Here is an 18,501-nt window from a genome sequence, read left to right as displayed (position 1 = left end):
CAATGCACAAAAACCCGTTTTCACCGAGGACAGCAAACTATGAATTAATTCATATTTCCATCCATTCAAAAGCAAACAAAACAAACAAATCCCCCTTTGTTTAAGAAAGAAAAAAATATTTATTTTCATAATTATTAAATCTGTAGATACACTTGACCCAAAACTGCATTTTTAGGAGATAAAGTACTTCATGGTGGTAGGCATTCCTTTTTAGTAATTCACTCCACAGAAACTTGTGGAGATTTTTAGGGGACCAGATGAACATTTTTTAAAACTGGAATCCTCTGTTTGTGCCTCCCTTTACCATTCCTCCAATTCTAATTTCAGTTCAGAATACAGACTTATTACCTAGTCATGCATGGCAAAAAAAAAAAGTTTTTATCCTAATAAAAGTGCTAGGACAAGCTCAGAAACTTAGCATTAAAAAACAACCGCAACCAGCAAGCATATTTTTAAAATATCCAATTTTCCTGTTTTAAAATCTACACAAAAATGCAGTGTGTTTCTGGTGACAGAATTGAGCTCCATTTTGATACGTCACTGTCACTGCAGAGACATCTACATAACGTGAGAGAATAACTGGAAAATGGCATAAGTATTAGAATGTATGAAGTATGATTCTTGGATTTATTTTAATAATTCCTGTGTCAGAATATAGGATTTCCAATACCGACTCACAATCAAAAGTGAAAAACGTTTTGAGGCTGTGAAAGGTGTCAGTATTAAAGAGTCTGTCTAGTCTGGAATATGTCGCACTTACCATTTGACATGAAAAGACATCATGTCACAAACCCCCTTTGATGCCATTTAACAAGCTATGTTTTTCATTTTAGCCTCTGAAAAGGCTCGGCTCTGGTGGGAAATACAATAAACACCACGGCTTTTGACTACTGCCATTTTAACCCATTACGACAGGCAAAGTGATTGCATTTAGATCAAAATCCAGTCCATTTGTTCTGGAAATTAAATTCAAATCAATTTGAAACTATTCATATTGTATTGTTGCTGGTGGTGCTTCAAGGCAAGTGGTAGCACTGTGCAAAGTGAGAACGAGCTTGAAGCAAGAGAAGTCCCTTCGTGGTGAGGAGCTTGGCTGAAAGACCAGGTAGACTGAGTGCAGAACTTATCAAAATATTAGTGATACAAGAAGTTATGTCGTTGTCTCAGTCCATGGCATTTTATCTGGTGTCTCCTAGCTTATGTAGTGTCGCTTTACAGCGTCAAGAACATTTGCTGAATTTGCCTACGTATCTCCTCTATTGAATGGAATGCTTTAAATAACAAACTAGTTCAACCTTTCAAAGGAGCTTCCCCTGTTACATCATGTGAAGAATTAGCTTTCTTGAGTTTGCAATACTTGTACTTCTTTACATTCTTTATCTTTTACCTATTTAGAAGCAAATGCCCCTTGAGCCCTGGGTGCCGGGTATTTGCTGAGAGGTTAGGGGCAGAAATATCAATCACTAGAGCAGAATTACTATTAATAACAGTATTTATGTGTGGTGGTAGTTTAAAGTCTAGGCACTCTGCAGCCTGTAGTTAACACAGCACAGTTATTCTATATTTCAGAGGGAGGAAAAGGTAATATATTTTTTAAAAGTGGATTTTTTGCCACTGGAATTTGGTGAAGGATTGAAAGGTGAATACAGTGCAGCTCACTGAAGGAGCTTCAGCCCAGGGATGATCAACCAGTGTGGGAGCCTGAGCTGGGTCATCTCTCTGTACCCTGCCTTGCTATGTTCCCCATGCTGTGCAGGCATGCAGGTGTTGCTGCCAACACAGATAAGAATAAGAAGGTTTTATCCAAAATACTAAACCATACATCTTCATGATTTCTTCTCTTCCTGCTCTCTTCTCTCTGTTAAAACACAATATTTAGAAGAAAGCGTAATACATTTGAAATTATTCCAGACACACAACTTATTTAAGGATTTTTTTTCTTTTTCCTTTCTTTTCTGGTTTATGAGCTTCGAAGTTATGACCGCCCTATTAGGAAAAAACTGTTTTCCTTGACTTTTTACTGAGGACATGCTTTTGTTTGCCTTTCCAGGACTGTTATGCATAGTAGGGAAACTATTCATCGAACTAAAAATAACCTACATGCAAACCTAAATGGAAACAGATATGGATTGAGAGAGAAATCCAGCTCTGCTCATTTTATATGCAAATAACTAAACCTATGCAATATAGACAGAAAAAAATTCAAGGAAATGTCTCATTGAGGACAGAGAAAAGATAACATCACAGCTAGAAACCATAGCAACAATATAAAATAAATAAGGCAGGGAATCATTTGCTCTAGTATAGTCTCATTTTTCTCACTACAGATCAAAGCATGCAGGGCCACATCTGAAATGGGTAAGAATACATTGAGTCTAGTTTCCAAGGCCTAACGTTATAGAAGTTGAAAAGCTGGGAAAAAATGGAAAAAGAAACTTTTCTGGGAGGTAGTTTTTTCCCCTTGTTTTTCAGTACAGTGAAAGGCAGGCAGCATGCTTCATTTTTCAGACCTATAATGTGCTTTGAAGTTCCACCAGCAATACAAAGTGTAATTATGATTCACATACAAAGATTTCAGTAATTTAATCTAACTGACCTTTCTTTGCAAAAGCCAAGCTATATACGGTAGGTTTCCCTTCCTTAGACGCTGCAGTAAAGTCCAGATGTAGCAGGGAGTCTTTCTGGTAAAAAAACAAACCAGCTGGTTTTAGCCTTTAGTCTTCAAAACTTTTAGATATTTTATATTTCTAGTTCAGACGCTGAACTGTATTATCTTGCATCTGATCTAACCGAGGTGAGCAGGGGCTCTCACTGGCTCACATGCCTTCGCTCACACAATTCCACACAAGTTGGAGCACTCCTGAAGGTGCGCGGTATAGAGGGAAGATGCAAATCAAAAATGTAATGAGCCAGCTCTGATCCGCATATTCACGTTTGGATGAGTTGCAGCATTGTTAAAGCTGTGACAGCCTCTTTTCCATGACTGAATTTAATTTCAAAAGCTGTATCCTCTAAAACAGCTGAACTGGGTCAAGAGGAGAACCTCCCATAGACATCTCCTCAAGAGGAAGACCTTCATACATAGAAAATAAAGCTAGTTTAAGAATGGCACTGTTGCTGCCATGGCTGGAGAGAGCCGAGGGAGGAGAGCATGAGCAGGGTGTCGGTGTGCCATGGGGATAGGTCTCGGGTCTGACATCCATCCAAATGCCTTAGCAAAGCCCTGCAGTGAAAGCTGTGAACGGATAATCCGCTTTGACAGCTCTGTTAGCAGAGACAAATGCTGTACCATACCTACTTGGGTACTTGAACAAAAGTGTTATCTGGTACGGGTTGATGGGCACACAACCCCTCCCAGATCATGCAGGTTCTTAGCATGATGGTTGTCTTATCTAGCAGCAGGCGCTGCTTAAGGGGTTCTGTGTTCTGAACTTTTTTCTTTGGGTCGAGATCAAAACAAAGGTCTAGGAGGTTCTTGTGCAAAGCCTGTGATTATGTGTGTCTGTTCAAGTACATTTTTGCATTATGGTGCCAGCAGAGAATTTTCTGACAAAACAGAAAATACAGGGTCCTTGTCTCCACTGTTCACAGAAGTGTGCTGAATTTAGCAAACCTGTGACGAGACATAGGTACGGGGCTCACAAAGTCCTGTCTGCCTATTAATTGGGATCCTGTGTTTCAGAACAATACTAATATCAGTCCTGTGTGGAGGACTAATTATGCATTTGTCATACTTAAGTATAGGCTTATTATTTTTGTATTTATATCTTGTATAGATATATATAATATATTGGAGGATCTTTTGTTTATTATATTATTGTGCCTTTAGTTTTAATTCTAGGACAGTCCCATCATGATGTGTGCATGATGGATCTGATGGGGCCTGTGAGTCTAGATGCTGTTGGTACTGTGTGCAGGAATTGAGATTTTTTTATTATTATTATTATTCTTTTTTAAAGAAATGTTGTGATCGCTTTGCATTTATTTCTACCATTTTCTATTTGGCAGTATTTTTTGTAAATCTACCTTTTTGTGCTGAAATAGATCGAATTTTTATATATAATTCTCAACATAATAATAATAATAATAATTCTCAGAATTAAGATTTTTGCCTGACTTGGACTTGTAAACAGAGGAGGGGAAAAACCCAAATAGCCATTTTGTAGTTTTCAGTGAAAGCAAGCGGGAGGCTTGGAGTGCAAACTTAGTTTCTAATGTAACTTTTTACAAGTGTTTTCTGTTTAGCTACAACAGCATTTTCTTTCTTTTTTTATTAGGGGCTAGCAAAAAAAATCACACCAAAAACTCCTTAAAAATTTAACCATAACTTCTGTAAGGTAATTACTGAATGTGTAATATTCGGTGTTAACAATGCTGTAGCCTTCTTTTCCCATCATAACCTAGAGCTGTTAATAGGATAAATAATTCCAGTGATGTGTTAGTGCCCAAGGTCATACAGGAACAGGTAATGTACAAACTTACAAGATTTTTTTCTCTCCACAAAATTTTTATCCAGGTTTTTCAAACTTTAGTGGCTTTGACAATGAAGGTATTACTCTGATGTTAAGTGGCTTTGCCCTGGATTGCCCTGAAGCCTGAACATAGATCCTGCCTTCCTGGAGTGTCTGCACACTCCCCAAATATTAAAGGGCATAAATATATTACATTTTAATGGAAGATGGAGGTAATGTCTCCGTTTCATAACTGCTGCACAACAGATTCTACAATTGGGCCAAGCTCATGCTGGAAGTCCTTGGTAAAGCTTTGGGATTTTGTCAAATTCAGTCTAAATCTTCTAAATCACGTTTTGGTGCCTAGCCTTTTCGTATGTCAAATTATCAGAGTTCGGCTGCTAGGCTGTGACCTCTTTTAGGTGGTGTAGAAGTCTGAAGAATTAGTTTTAGACCTAGAAAATAAAGAGCAATATAGACTACTGGCTCCCATCTTTCACAACTGGGTGTTTTCAGATGCTTTCTAAAACAGATCTTTAATAAAGCTTTAATAATATGTTATATTATAGAATTTTTCAGAAATTTAGTTTTTAAATTCCCAAACACTTCAATATGCTGTAGATTCTGTTTTATTGCATATGATATAGCCAGATAGTTCTCTTACGGTTGTAAAAATTAGTTCTGAATGTGCATCCAATTATATTGGATATTCATGAATTTATAGTGAAATTTATTTAAAGTTTGCAAGGTTTCATCTCATATTTAAGCATCTGAGGCAGATTAATAAAAATGTTAAATGGCTTGGCCAACAACAAAACTTTAATTGCTTTGTTAGCTAATTAAAACTAGTGCTATTTTAATTAGTTAGTTATGAAAAGATTAGTACTGTTACTTTACATTTGTGTCTCTGATAATCCCTAGAAGTGCCATTACTGTACATTTCTCTCAAAACATTCTAAAATAATAGAAGAAGTTTTTATACTATTCATGATGCTTTATTATGTAATTATTTAAGTGAATTTCAAATGCTAAAATGTTAAGAATGATTGCTCTTTTGACAGTAACTATGCTGTTGATCATAGAGAATCAGCCAGACATCGTGTGGACATGATGCTTCCTGCTGTTGGTTTTATATAGCTATTGGAATAATAACATGCATTATTTTTGCAAGTTTTACTATTTTTGTGTATATTTTTAGCTTCTGTTTATGCTGTGCTTTCAAACAGTCTTGTTTTAGAGACCCCTGACATCCATCTTTCTACCACTTTCTAGTTCTGTTTCTGAACGGGGTGAAGGCAGAAGTGTGTGAGTTTTAGAGGAGCACAGAGAGAGTTGTGAGATTTCACGAGCACACATCTGAGGTCCCAAACGATCGGTAGAGAAGAATTTTTTGGCTTTCTACTTGCCTTGCTAAGAAAGGTGATGTGATCCCACTTCTTCCTACATGCTGGAATTTTGTCTTCTGAAAACGAGAATTGGATTTGTAAGAAGGGAAAATTACTTGCTACGTTTTTGAGTAAACAATATAATTTCTGCAGTTCTGACTGATGTCTTTACTGTGACTTTAACCAGCAGAAATCCCCTGGTGTAGAAAGGATACCAAGGCTGGGCTGCTTGCAGAAGTTGTGATTTTCCACTGAAGTATCATTGCAAAATTAATAGTAGCTGTGGGACGGCAAAACAAACCCACATCCTCCTTGTAGTTCAGCCTCAGCGATCATGCTAGTTTCTCTGTTTAACCACTACTACTAGGGAAGAAAGAAAAGAAATACAGACATCAAGAAATAAAACTAGGTGATAGAAAAGATGATGGGTATCAAGGACTAGATAGGTATGTTACACCCTACTTACCTACCTACCTATATAAGCTGCGACAGGATTTTAACTGAAGTGCATAATCAAAGGCAGGATATTGGGGCTTTCAGACCCCTTAAATAACCTTTATTTCTAAATTAATTAGTTCCTTAATGTAGTTTTATAAAATAGAAAGGGTCTTTTGCATAGAGGTTGTGATGGTGTCTAGAAGGCATGAACAGAGTTCCAAACAGGGAGAGATTCCTGGAGGTTTAAGGCAGCTCAAAAACAAAAGAATCAAAAGGATTGATTTCATGTCAAATGTAAGATTTTTCTTTTTTGTTTTTTTTCCAAAACTCTTACTGCTGTCTGTTGTGTTTAGAATTCCATAGTGAAGATTCTTCCTGTCCAATCTGGTTTAAAAAATTTTGGTTTTCAATACTATGTTACAGCTCCATCCCTCACCTAAATATATGCAATAAATCCTCTAATAGCAATGAACAAGATCAGTGTGTGTATTTGGAGACACCTGAACCTACCATATCTTGCTTATTTGAAAAATAGCACCATGACCAAACCCTGATTTACATGCTTACTTGCCCAATACCATTTCTCTGATGTCTACTTTTCTGCTTATCTGTATTTCATTGAGAAATGGTGACAGTTATTGACATTACTTCTTCATGAGTGCATGGGGACAGTAACACTGAAACATTTGGAAAAGCAAAGAAAATGAATTATCAATTGAAAATGTACAAAGGAAGATTTACTTAGTGTTTTCCAAAATGCCTAGGCAATTAATAAATGAGACTTTTCAATACAAATTTAAAACAAATTCCAACTAAATAAACACAAAGAAAATTGAAGAGAGTCGTGTTGCAGACAGCTGTATTATGAAACATTCATTTGCTCTGAATGCCAGGAACATTTGTTATAAAGCAGCTGCCTATTTGTTAAATATGATCATAGTGTGTTATCTACATTTCTACTTCTGTTTTGAGTTGGTAAAATACATGTTTAAAAGAGGATGTTAAGGTTTTTTACAAACTACAAATAAGATGGTTAATGAATGAGTAAATGTATTCAAGTCCCCTGAAGGAATTTATTTTCCAGGCCATATTCCTAAAGGAAAATCAACAGCAAACCAGAAAACCAAAACTTTGTGCTTAAAAACGTGACAATAGTGTAACAAATAAAGCAAACACTGGAAAAATTGTCAGTGGCAAGCTATTGAAAAGGTATCTCAAATGTCTTAGCATATTCTGACCTGTTTCTTGACTATTTCTCCACTCTTATTAGAAAGTATCAAGTGCATATCATACTCAAAAACCCGTTGGCAAAGGCAATTCTTAGCTCTGGTTGTACAATCACTTTAAAAAAATAGTATCTGTGCGGAGTTGCAATGGGAGACATTTACAAATTCATAATCCTTCATGTATTTTCTCACAAAAATGGGAGCCATCTCTTCTGATTTCCATTCTGTTGCTTCTTTACTAGTTCCTTGTACACTTCTGACCTTAGAAACCTGGGAAAAGAGTCCTTTGCCATGAGACTATAGACTAACCTCTGAGCATCATCAAAGCAGCTGAGGGTGGGCTCAGAGATGTTCTGAGAGATGTGGTTTTTGGTATGGAAGTCAATATTAATCTGTGGGAAGAAAGGAGACGTAAAAACAAAATGAGTTTGTTTGGAAATCTGAGGTCTGTCCGCGTACAGGTCACAGCCTGTATTTGAATTTCTTCCCAAATAACCTGGCTAATGCAAATAAGCAGGAAGGTCATCCCTTCATTTTCTAGCATACTGAATTCTTGACTTCATTTGGCTATTAAAAAGATAGCATCACTGAAAAAAGAAGATAAAAACTGTCCTTCGATGATCTCATCTTTTTGCCAAGCCAAATCCTATGAAGCGGCAATTACCAGAGACTAAATTAGAGATGAAGGTAGTCAGCATCCTCTCAGGTTTTGGCCTTAGGTATTTTGTAAGGACTTTTTGGTTTTGATAATAATAAATGGATTTCAGCCATATGTAAGACATGGGGACATTCAAAGCACATTCAATATTGAAGGGGAAAATAGCAATGCAAAAGTTTATTAGGGAGTAGTATGTGGACAATAATTAATTAGCAATTTGTTCCTTCACAGTAAACATTTTAAAAATAATAATAGAATTGAATGCTGTGATTGAAATTTTTGCAAGTTGACATTTTAATTTTCATCATGTCAAAAGCACCTGTACAGAAGCACAAATACTACATGAACATTCCATACTGGTACCTAAAATACGGAGGAAATGGTGCTCATTGCATTATAAAAATGCTTAGAGAAAACAAATTATACTGAACATCTATTTCCTTAAATCATAAGGTAGAAGTTTCAAAAGGTGAAATAAACCTGTGCCCTATGTGAAGAATGTATTTGAAGTATAAACCAGGAGAGGTCTGTCTTCGCTTCACAGAGTTCCACACAGCGTTTTCTACCTGGCAAATAATTGACATGAAAATGGAAGTACAGCCATGTTGAATTGTGTTTTCTGTCATTCCTGGAAGTTTGGATCTGAACTTTCTACTTGATTCCCACCCCCAGTACCCACAGTAGGTGCAAAAAACTTATTTACCTCCTTTGGAGCATCAGCTTGTATAAAGTCAGAATAAATCTTCCGGGCTTTTGAGGCAATCTTAGCGGAAGACTTGGTTTTCTTGAAGTCCTCACAGGCCAGCCAGAACTCCACATTCTCCTCACTGAACTCTGACTTCAAAAATGTCCTAAAAGCTGCCAAGCCATCTGGGGAAAAATGCATGAGATGATGGCTAGAGGAAAACTGGAAGACTAATGCAGATTATGTCTATACAGCCCTCTGTGTGTCTCTCTATATGGAGTATATATAGTGTAACATGTGTCTGATACTGCTTTGCCTGTCGGCCAGCAGTTATTCTTAAGAGGCTGTTGTGGGAGAAATAAATAGATGGAACTATAGCAATCATAAGCTGACTAAGAGAATTCTTTCAGAGAATTACTGGTTGAGGAATGCCCCCAACACCTGCTCACCATGGTTTGGTCTCCCTAGCACCGAAACACTAGTCAAAAGGGGATCCTGGAGATTATGGTCTTCAAGAGGATTTGTAGTGACTAGGAAATTGGGGATCTGAGGCTGAACCCTGGTTTAAGAAACAAGTCATATTGTGGCAGTGTGCTCCTTTCAGAGCTGAGGTTGGCCTGCCCTCTTTAGGCTTCCACCTCCTTGCAAGTAACGGTTAAGACGTGGATAAAGAGATGGACTCTTTGTTACTTCTTTGTTTGGCACTTTTTAGAGAAAAAAATGACACAAATAATGGGTTTCTTGGAAGAAATTATTTTAAAATTAATCCAAATCACAACCTCTTAGGAAAGAAAGCTGGCAGCACCCACATTTCACTGTGTTAGTCAAATTAACACTCTTAAGAAACAGTGTGGGGGCCCCAGGGTCCATGCTACAGATACTACAGGAAAATGGAGCAAGGGCAAGGAAATCTTTAAGTTACATGTGGTCTGGGGTTTCGGGTTAGTAGGAATGGGATCTCTTGGAAAAATGACTTTAGATATGTCAGAAATAATCATTTTTTGTTTGACTGGAAGTCAATGCATGACACATCTATTCCTTTGTTACAGGAACACCTAAGACAAGGTTTGTGGGTTTTTTTATTTTTAAAAAATAGGAAAACCAGAATCATTGCATGAAAAGTTTAGGACAGTTCTCTTCATAGCACAAAACTCTTTCAGAGCACCTCTGCCTTCCTGAATGTCCCTTAAACGTTGGCCAGAAGGTGTATTTGCAGCTTGGAGAATCATGCCTTTCAGCCCAGCAGCTCGCATGGCTCAAAGCACACGGAGTGTCAAACCAGAGAGCGGTGTGAAACCCCGACAGCAACGTTTGTGAACTGGGTTGACCCACGTTTTTTAAAAAAATATTTTTCACTTCTTACCTTTGTTAGCTAGCAGTGTATCCACAGACTCAGCCCAGGCCATCACTTCCCCAGCGTTTGACCTGTGGAAACAACATCTATCCTTGAAAATAGCATTGCGATCTTCCACCTGTGCGGTTCGTGTTACCTCATTTATTATTTGGTTGCTTCCTTGGGGGAGCAGCATGAGCAATTAATCTTACCCTCTGCACTGAATAACAGAAAGTCAACAAAAAGTGTGACACACTTAGAGTGTAAAGAACCATATAGACTCATAAGGTACAGTGTTATTTGACATTAGCAACTCGCTTTTTCAAGCAGGAGATAGTAGTAATGCTTGTAATTGGTTGGACTATAATAAAAACATGGGAGGGATATTAATGTTCTAGAGTACTTACTGAATTTCTTACTGAGTTCAAGTGGATTAACCATTAATTTATATGACAATTTTTGCTTGGAATGAGTAGAATTCTCTAAAACATGATCATGCTAACAGTGTTAGGATAAATGGATACTATTTCAGTTTCTCCATGGTATAAAAAATCAAGTAAATTCATAGTTTTGGCTCTTCCTTTGTAACTTACAGTAGGCTTCTGTTAGAAATGAGACATGGAGCTAAATAAACCCTTGCTTTTACAAAGCCTGGCTGCTCTGAAGATGTTCAAGCTGGTTCAAAAGCCAGGCTTCGTGTGCAGGGTACTAGGAAAGCTGCACGATCTGGTGGGCACAAGGATGTCAGAGAAGGGAACTGCTTGCTACTTGTGGAATACTTTTTTCTTGTAACTTGGGAAGGATGGTCATATTCAATTTAATCCACGAGTACATAGATAAGAGAGACCTGTCTTTCATTCCTCTAAAATTATGTTTTGATTTAAGTTGCCACTGTATGAGTTTTTCAATTAAACACCTAGCAGAGAAAAAGAACCTCCTTTACCAGCATTATTGTTATTGCTTGTACTCTGTCACAAAACCTTGGAAGAATGTGATTTCTTGAAAACTAAACACTTCGCGGAAATGTCAGGCACACACGTGGAGATGTCAGCATGTGCTTACCTGCTTTCTGGCATGCCAGGTTTTCTATTTAATTTTCTCAGTGTTTTGCAGTCAGTCAGTTTGCAGCCTCAGACTATCCCCAAATGAACCTTAGTGTCATATCCGTCGTTCAGTGATAAGCACGAATAAATCTGTTTGGTCACTTAGCTCATATTTTGTTTTAGAATAAGAAGCATACTTTTTCAATAAACCTCAGTTCAGCGGTTTGTAACTGAATTTTTTTTTAAAATAGTTTTTTTAAGAAAATTTTGGAGAAAAAAAAATCAATCTTACAAATGTCCTTGGCCAAAATTTTTCAGTTGGAAGTTTCAAGTGTTGAATCAGTTCTTTCTGTAACCTCTAAAGATAGGAAGTAAAAGATGAAGAATTTTGTTGAACTGATACCCTGTTATCTACTCAGGACAGGCTCAATAGAAAGTTTCATTGCAAGCTATTTTAAATTTTAGTAAAAATAATGCATATTAATTTTTAAAAAAACATAAAATTTTAAAGAGAATTAAGAAAGTTTTACTAGCATTTTGCATTTGTGAAAGATCTGGAAATGTAACTTCTAAGTTCAAGGCCAGAGCAGAGTAAGTAATATTTTTTTTCCCCTCATTTTGGATACAGATTTTTTTCTAAGGAGACAAGAAGACACATTAACTAGAGAATACCTGCAAGAATACCTGGAAAGCTAGGTAATAATTAAATAGATTGGTATTTCATGTTGCTTCAGTTGAAACTGTTACATTTTATACCAATATTAGAGATGTATTAACCAGACAGAGAGGAAAACAACTTTCTAATCCTCTGGTTATGTATCTTGCGTAGGTTATGGTGGGCAGGGGATCTGAAACTGAATTTACATTTCATGTGAATATAATAGCCATTTCACATCTTGGTAGCTCTGGAATGATTTGTGTGCATCTCCTCTCTCATTTGATGGTAAGAAAGGGGAAACTGGAAAATTTGGAAACATTTTGTTTTGTTTCAGTGCAAAATAAAAACAAATTCCAGGATTTTTGATGGAACCATAAATCTTGTTTTCGGATTAGACCCTGTCTCCGTTCAAAATTAATTTTCTCTAAATTAACGTGAATTAATTCACAACTTAATCTGCATGGAGTTTAGTGATTCTGTATTGAAAGTCTTTTCTCAGTTGGTCTTCCTGGTTTCAGACCTACAGACTCACGGGTTGTAATTCTTTTCTACTGCATGGCTAGGTCTTGTATTCACATCTCTTAGGCAGGACATGAGTCCATCCTAACTAAAAGTAGAACAGGTCGCCTTCGCCTTTGGCTCAGCAAAGCATGACAAGCCTCTGAGGCTGTCCAAACCCCTGAGGGGTATTTAGGTAACTTGGTAGCTTGGGTGAGTGGAAAACAGGGTGGAAAAGGCTCTGCTAAAGCACCACACCTGCCTGCGCATGCTGTGCTGCTCTTTCCTCTAGGTTAGCGTGTATTCTCAAGGCTGACAAGATGCCCATCCATCAGGAGAGTATTTTAAAGTAACCTTTGAAGTGAAGTTCACTACGCTTTGGTCTGGCCAACTGGTGTCTGAAATCACCTATGGGAAGACCTTTATACTATTGACTTTCTGCCACTGTAGATACTAGCTTGAAAAATAGGTATTTTAGGAGCTAAAAGGCTCTGATAAATGGACCAAACACTATGTTCTGTATAAAATATTACAGGTTTTCATAATTTCCCAAAAAAACCCACCCCAACCCTAGAATTCCATAAAAACCATTTGACATTCCTAAGGGGACTCTGAGAGCTTGAATGTCAAAACCCTGCTCTGAAGTATGCAGGTTAGCTTGAGAGCTGTATTCCACAGCCATCCATAGCATCACTAGTAACGGTATTTTCTAATTGTAAATTTATAAAGAGATTATATGATAGTGTCACTATATTATGTAGCTGTAGTTATAATTATTACAATAGACTGTGGCATTGACAGCTTTGATAAGCAAGCTTTTTTTTTTGCCGCTGTGAGTTTGCTTGTATTCAGACTGCAGAAAATCATATTTAAACAAAGAGAATAAAAATATGCTTTTTCATATATATATGCACATATTCATGAGGGAAACTGCAGTGCAAATATAGTCAGTCTGTATTGAAAACACAAATGAAAATTAAATGTAGCATTATGTAGTACTTTGTGGGACATCATGTGCTGATGGAGTTAATCAGCAGAGAATTTGTTTTAGTAACTGTAATGAACTTTTATCAAATATATAACAAACATAAAAAAAAATTCAGGTTGTTCAGTAAGTATTTACTAGCTTTTTTATCAAACAAAAAAAGGAAAATGAAAGGCCAAGACAAAACAAACATAACAAACCTAATTCTGCTTCTCTTCCTTATGGATATTACTTACCACTCGGAGAATTATCTCACTGACCTCATGGCATTTACTTGAATGGGAATGACAAACAGAATTGACAGCAAGGAATCAAAATAATCACATCCACATTAAAGGGGGAAGGAAAATAAAAACTATCCAGCTTATTCAAAAGTTGATCATCCCATCCTACAATTGCAACATCTATAAACAACTCACTTCACTGGCATTTTTTGTTCCACTGTCTGACTGTCACAGGTTGGGCAGAATGTTTTTTCCTGAATGAACTTCAGGCTGAAGGTAACATGAACAGCAGGAACAACACAACTCTAGCCTGTGAATAACCAAACAGTACCATGCAAATTGACAAACTGCATTTTAACACTTCCTTTAAAATTTTGTCTTTTGGAAACACGGCTTATTATTTTTATTTTAACAATGGCCATTCACACATAACAGTGGCCATAACACAGTGACCGAAGGGAGAGGGGCCATGGTGATGGGTCCCTGCCCAGCGTAGCAGGCGCGTCTCCTCAGTGGCCACCCCACCTGCCCGGCTGCCCTCACACGATGGGTACGAGCCTCGGCAAGTGGAACCAACAATCACAAGGACTATGGTTCGTCTAGCATGGAGGTGGCACCAAGGGTTAGCAGGCCTATGCCCTGTGTCAAAACCACTTCCATTAAGAAAAAAAGATGGGTCATTGTCATGGAAGACTCCCTTTTGAAGGGAACAGAAGGCCCAATATGCAGACCAGACCCACTTCTTAGGGAAGTCTGTTGCCTCCCTGGGGCCAGGGTTAAAGATGTGAAGTGAAAGCTTCCTACCCTGGTACGACCCTCAGTTTATTATCCATTATTGATTTTTCAGGCAGGCAGTGATGAAAAGCTTATCCATCACCTTATACATCCTGAAGGTCTGAGGCCCTTGAACCAGCTTCTTTTGTTTATTGATACAAGACTTACCACAATGGAACCAAGGAGTGTTGGAATAGCCATCATCTGCACGTTGATGCTGTTGCAAATAACCATGCAGTATCTGATACTTTCAATCCAGTGATTTTTTAAACTCTTATTGATATTTCATTCTACGTGCCATCTTCTAGGAGCATCACTCTGCCCCAAGAACATTTTCATATAATTTTGGGCCTTGCTCGTGATAATTATTCTTTCCTCTCCAGCTCTTTTCTTTCTCTGTATGTTCCTTGCTGTGTCTCGCTCTCCAGAACATTGCCTTCTTGCCTCCCTCCAGATCTTGTCCCACTGCCTAACGCTTTGCTCACCCTACCCAGGTGAACCTATCCTGGTTCTCAATGTCTCCACTTGACATAGACAAACTTCCAGTGGTTCAGGAGCTGGGATCCAGCTGTCCCAACCTGCAGAATAAGGCATTTTTGTCTTTTCAGTTAAAATATTTTACACCAAGTAGAGCAGCCTCAAGAATTTAGGTCCCATTTGGTCTTCCCACATGGTATAATTACAGGCAAAGCTGCCTTCTGCTTGGCTGAGGACACAGTCTTTTTTACTTTAGCTATTTCTAAGGTAAGGAAGAAAAGCCCAAGCACCACATGCCACATTTTGACCTTAGCAACATTAAGGGGTTATTCCTTATCCTCACCTTTTGTGGATCTGCAGAATTTTCAGGCCAAACTATCTGATGAACTTCACATGGGAAAAAAAAAAAAAAAAAAAAAAAAAAAGAATCTGGTCAACAGTGTTCCAGAACATTGAAATCAAATGGGAACAGATATAGGAAGATGAGTGACTGGGATGATCGGGAGAATTGAACTGTCTTGCAGAAGAATAAGACTTCAGTTTTTTCTGTAAAATGAAAGCAAAGAGGAGCTATGATTTCTCTCTGTGAATACAAAGGGATAACCCAGGGAGAAAAAATAATTATTTTAGCTTCAGGGAGAAAAAAAAAATATTTTAGCTTGGTCATTATTGGCAAAAGAAAAAAAAATATACAAACAGCCAGTGAATAAATTTAGGCTGGAAATCAGAAGAAAGCTTCAGAAAAAGTATAGGTTTCAACAGACTTCCTGTAGAATTTTTGTCTACTTTCTCCTCTGTACTTCAAAAATAGAGCTTCAAATATTTATGAAAGAGATTATTTTAAATTGTGCCTTTGATAACAGGAAACTAGAAATGATCACCCAAGATACCCCTTTCAGTCCTACATAGTACTAAAAAAGATTCCTGGCAGCAAAATAGGAATCCTTTCTGCAATTTTCTTACCTTTGCCTCCACTTGCTTCTGAAAGTTGTAACAGAAAGAGAGAAATATGAATCATCATCCTGATTCTCTGCAGTCCATCTTATTTTCCTTAACCAGTTGTCTTATTTCCAGGGTATGTACTGTGGACTGTGACACCGTGCCACACAGGGCGAAAAGCCGCCCACGCACCATGCTAGTAAGGTTAACTCCAGCATCTTATGGGGGGGAGAAAACCTTCAGTATCTGCATTTACATTAAATCCTTTGTCACTCATTTAGTCCCCAGCAACACATCACAGAATCACAGAATGGTTTGGGTTGGAAAGGACCTTAAAGGTCATCTAGTCCCAACCACAGTGCCATGGGGTTTCTTGGATCATTTCTTAGTATTTACCCTGTGTCTAATCCCAATGATTACACTTCACCCACTTTGGAACTGTGATTATAAATTGACTTATTTTACATTTTTGAAGAGGTAACATCATTCTTGTTCTACAATAGCCCCATTAACTTCTGTGACACTATTTTTGAGAGGGAGTGTTGCAGGACCTGTGTCTATTTTTTTTATAATGAACCGATGATACACTTTTTTTTTAAGAAACGGAGACTGAAACAGTGCAACAGATGTATTTTTTTCTAAACTTCTGTCTGCCTGAGGTCTGAGTGACATGACCATCTCTTGAAGATTTTCAGTGCTGACAGATATTTTTAAATCAGTCTTAGCAGCCAAGAAGGATGCTAGGAGCCATGGGTGTTCTGACTAGCACACAGAATAACTGGATGGATGCAATTGGCTTGCTCTTGCATTTTATGAGGTACCGATCACAGTACGCAAAATGACAAAGAAGCTATGAAGGGTTTTCACCATCGTGTAACATGCTGTTCAGTGACTGCTTAGTCTATGTAAGCTGATTGTATTTCAGGTACACAGCAGGTAATAGGGCTGTTATTATTATCCCACTACACATATCACAAGTCCGCTAGCCGAAGTTAGGCAGTCACCTCTTCTGATAAAAAGTAGCTGGTAGTATTATCATATACTTCTTCTGCTTGGGACTTAGTAGTTTCTGTAAAAAAACTCTAATACTGAGATTTCATAATGAGAAAAAGTGATCTTAGTATTAAAAAAAAAATCTCGGCTGCCTGTGCAAATGTATGAGCTATTCATAACAAAAGAGTATCAAGCAAACAAAAAGAAATATGAATATGTACTAGAGATGGGCTGGAAATTGCACATAGAATTATTTCTGAAGTTCTTAGAAATCCGGCTCCAGCTGACGCTGCTGCTCTCTGCAGCTTCAGTTCACGAATAACCCAGACTGGATTTGCAGAGTAGCTTGGGTCCTTATCTGCTCAGCTAATTTCAGTGTATTTAAAAAACTTTATCGGTGAGGCCTCTGCCTTAACATTTCCGTAACTGAGGACTGCACTATGGATTTTTGTTTTGAGTCCCCTGCCGTTGACAGGCCGTAGGAGAGCTAGAACTGCAGGAAAGGGAATGTGGATCTAGTGATAGAATGTTTCCTCCTTTGCCAGTATTACTTTGCTAAGAACTACTCATTTATTGAATATTCAAATATCCTGAACTTTCAGGCTTACTGCTTGACTTTTTATTAATACTCTTTCTTTTTCTTTTCTTTTTTTTTTTCTGTAGTTATCTTTATAGATTGGTTTCACTGCGTTATCTTCCTTTATGAAAAGCTATTGGTTGTTTAGTTGGTTGTTTAGGGGAACAAGGTGTGTCAGTTTTGTTCCTCTGACCCATAGCTGAGCTAGATACTAATCTCCATAGTACAAAACAGCTCTTCACATTCAAACTACAGGTGTATTAACCTAAGAAACCACTTTCATCTGTATATGTTCCTAAAAGGATTGCCTTGTACTCACCTGAGTGCAATGTGAGAAAAGGTTGCACTCTCCAATAGCTGTTTTGATGTGCCAGTGTTTCCCCTGGATCAGGTGCAATATGTCATTGCCCTTCAGCACTCAGCTTCCATTAAATCCATTCCATACTCAGGTTTGCTTGGATAGTGTTGTCTTGTATAGCAGAAAAAAAAATAATGTTCTGCTGGTCCAAGCAATTCAAGCGGACAGAGACGTCACTGCATTTCTTATGTTGGGAAAAGCCAAGACGATCTGAGCTGGCATATTACTAACATGGAAACACCTGCCATATGGGATGCAAATACATTTTAATCACAGTACTATGTAAATGTCTGCCTTCTAATAGCACTGCGCAGCATGGTCAACTCACAAAAATATATTTTTTTTCCATACGAATAACTCCATGTGCCTTCAGTATGCCACAGAGTTGTTTTGCATAAGAAAATGAGCCGTTATTTTCCACCCAAGCAAAGTATGCCCTTCAGGTAAAATGTTTTGGTTCCAAGAACAGTCTGTCAAAATGTTTTACAACATTCTGGGCTCCTCATATACAAGATTTCCAAGTGCTATACAAACACAAAGCTACATTGGAAGTGAATCGGAAACAACTCTCAAGAAAAAGTGCAACCTTGAAGATTCTCATTTAATACTAACTAGCACATTATTTGGCACAGCTTGTGTCGTGGATGTTATTTACACTGTTATTTACACAGCACCAGGCTTCACAAAACTTCATACAAGAAGCCTACACAGACTTCACAAAACTACATACAAGAACAAACATATAGGATCATAATAGGACCCTGTGCTTGGAGACAGGTATAAATTGCACCAATGCAAT

General features: G+C 37.7%; 1 protein-coding gene and 1 long non-coding RNA gene across 2 annotated transcripts in view; one reads left to right on the top strand and one right to left on the bottom strand.

Annotated features, from left to right (window-relative positions):
* LOC129737209 (uncharacterized) overlaps positions 1-18,501 on the top strand; it is a 52,715-nt gene that overhangs the window by 28,438 nt on the left and 5,776 nt on the right. The window lies entirely within an intron of this gene.
* Positions 7,017-11,086, bottom strand: RGS21 (regulator of G protein signaling 21). The gene is made up of 3 exons (XM_005434171.2): positions 10,207-11,086; positions 8,862-9,028; positions 7,017-7,892 (listed from the first exon to the last, which is right to left on the bottom strand). Exons 1-3 carry the CDS (start codon positions 10,370-10,372, stop codon positions 7,689-7,691), a joined length of 537 nt encoding a protein of 178 aa, XP_005434228.2. The 5' UTR covers positions 10,373-11,086; the 3' UTR covers positions 7,017-7,688.

This window comes from Falco cherrug, chromosome 12 (genome assembly GCF_023634085.1).
Source record: "Falco cherrug isolate bFalChe1 chromosome 12, bFalChe1.pri, whole genome shotgun sequence".
In the NCBI taxonomy this organism is placed as follows: domain Eukaryota; kingdom Metazoa; phylum Chordata; class Aves; order Falconiformes; family Falconidae; genus Falco; species Falco cherrug.
Note: the sequence above shows the minus strand (reverse complement) of the source record. Positions and strands in the feature narration are given on the sequence as shown.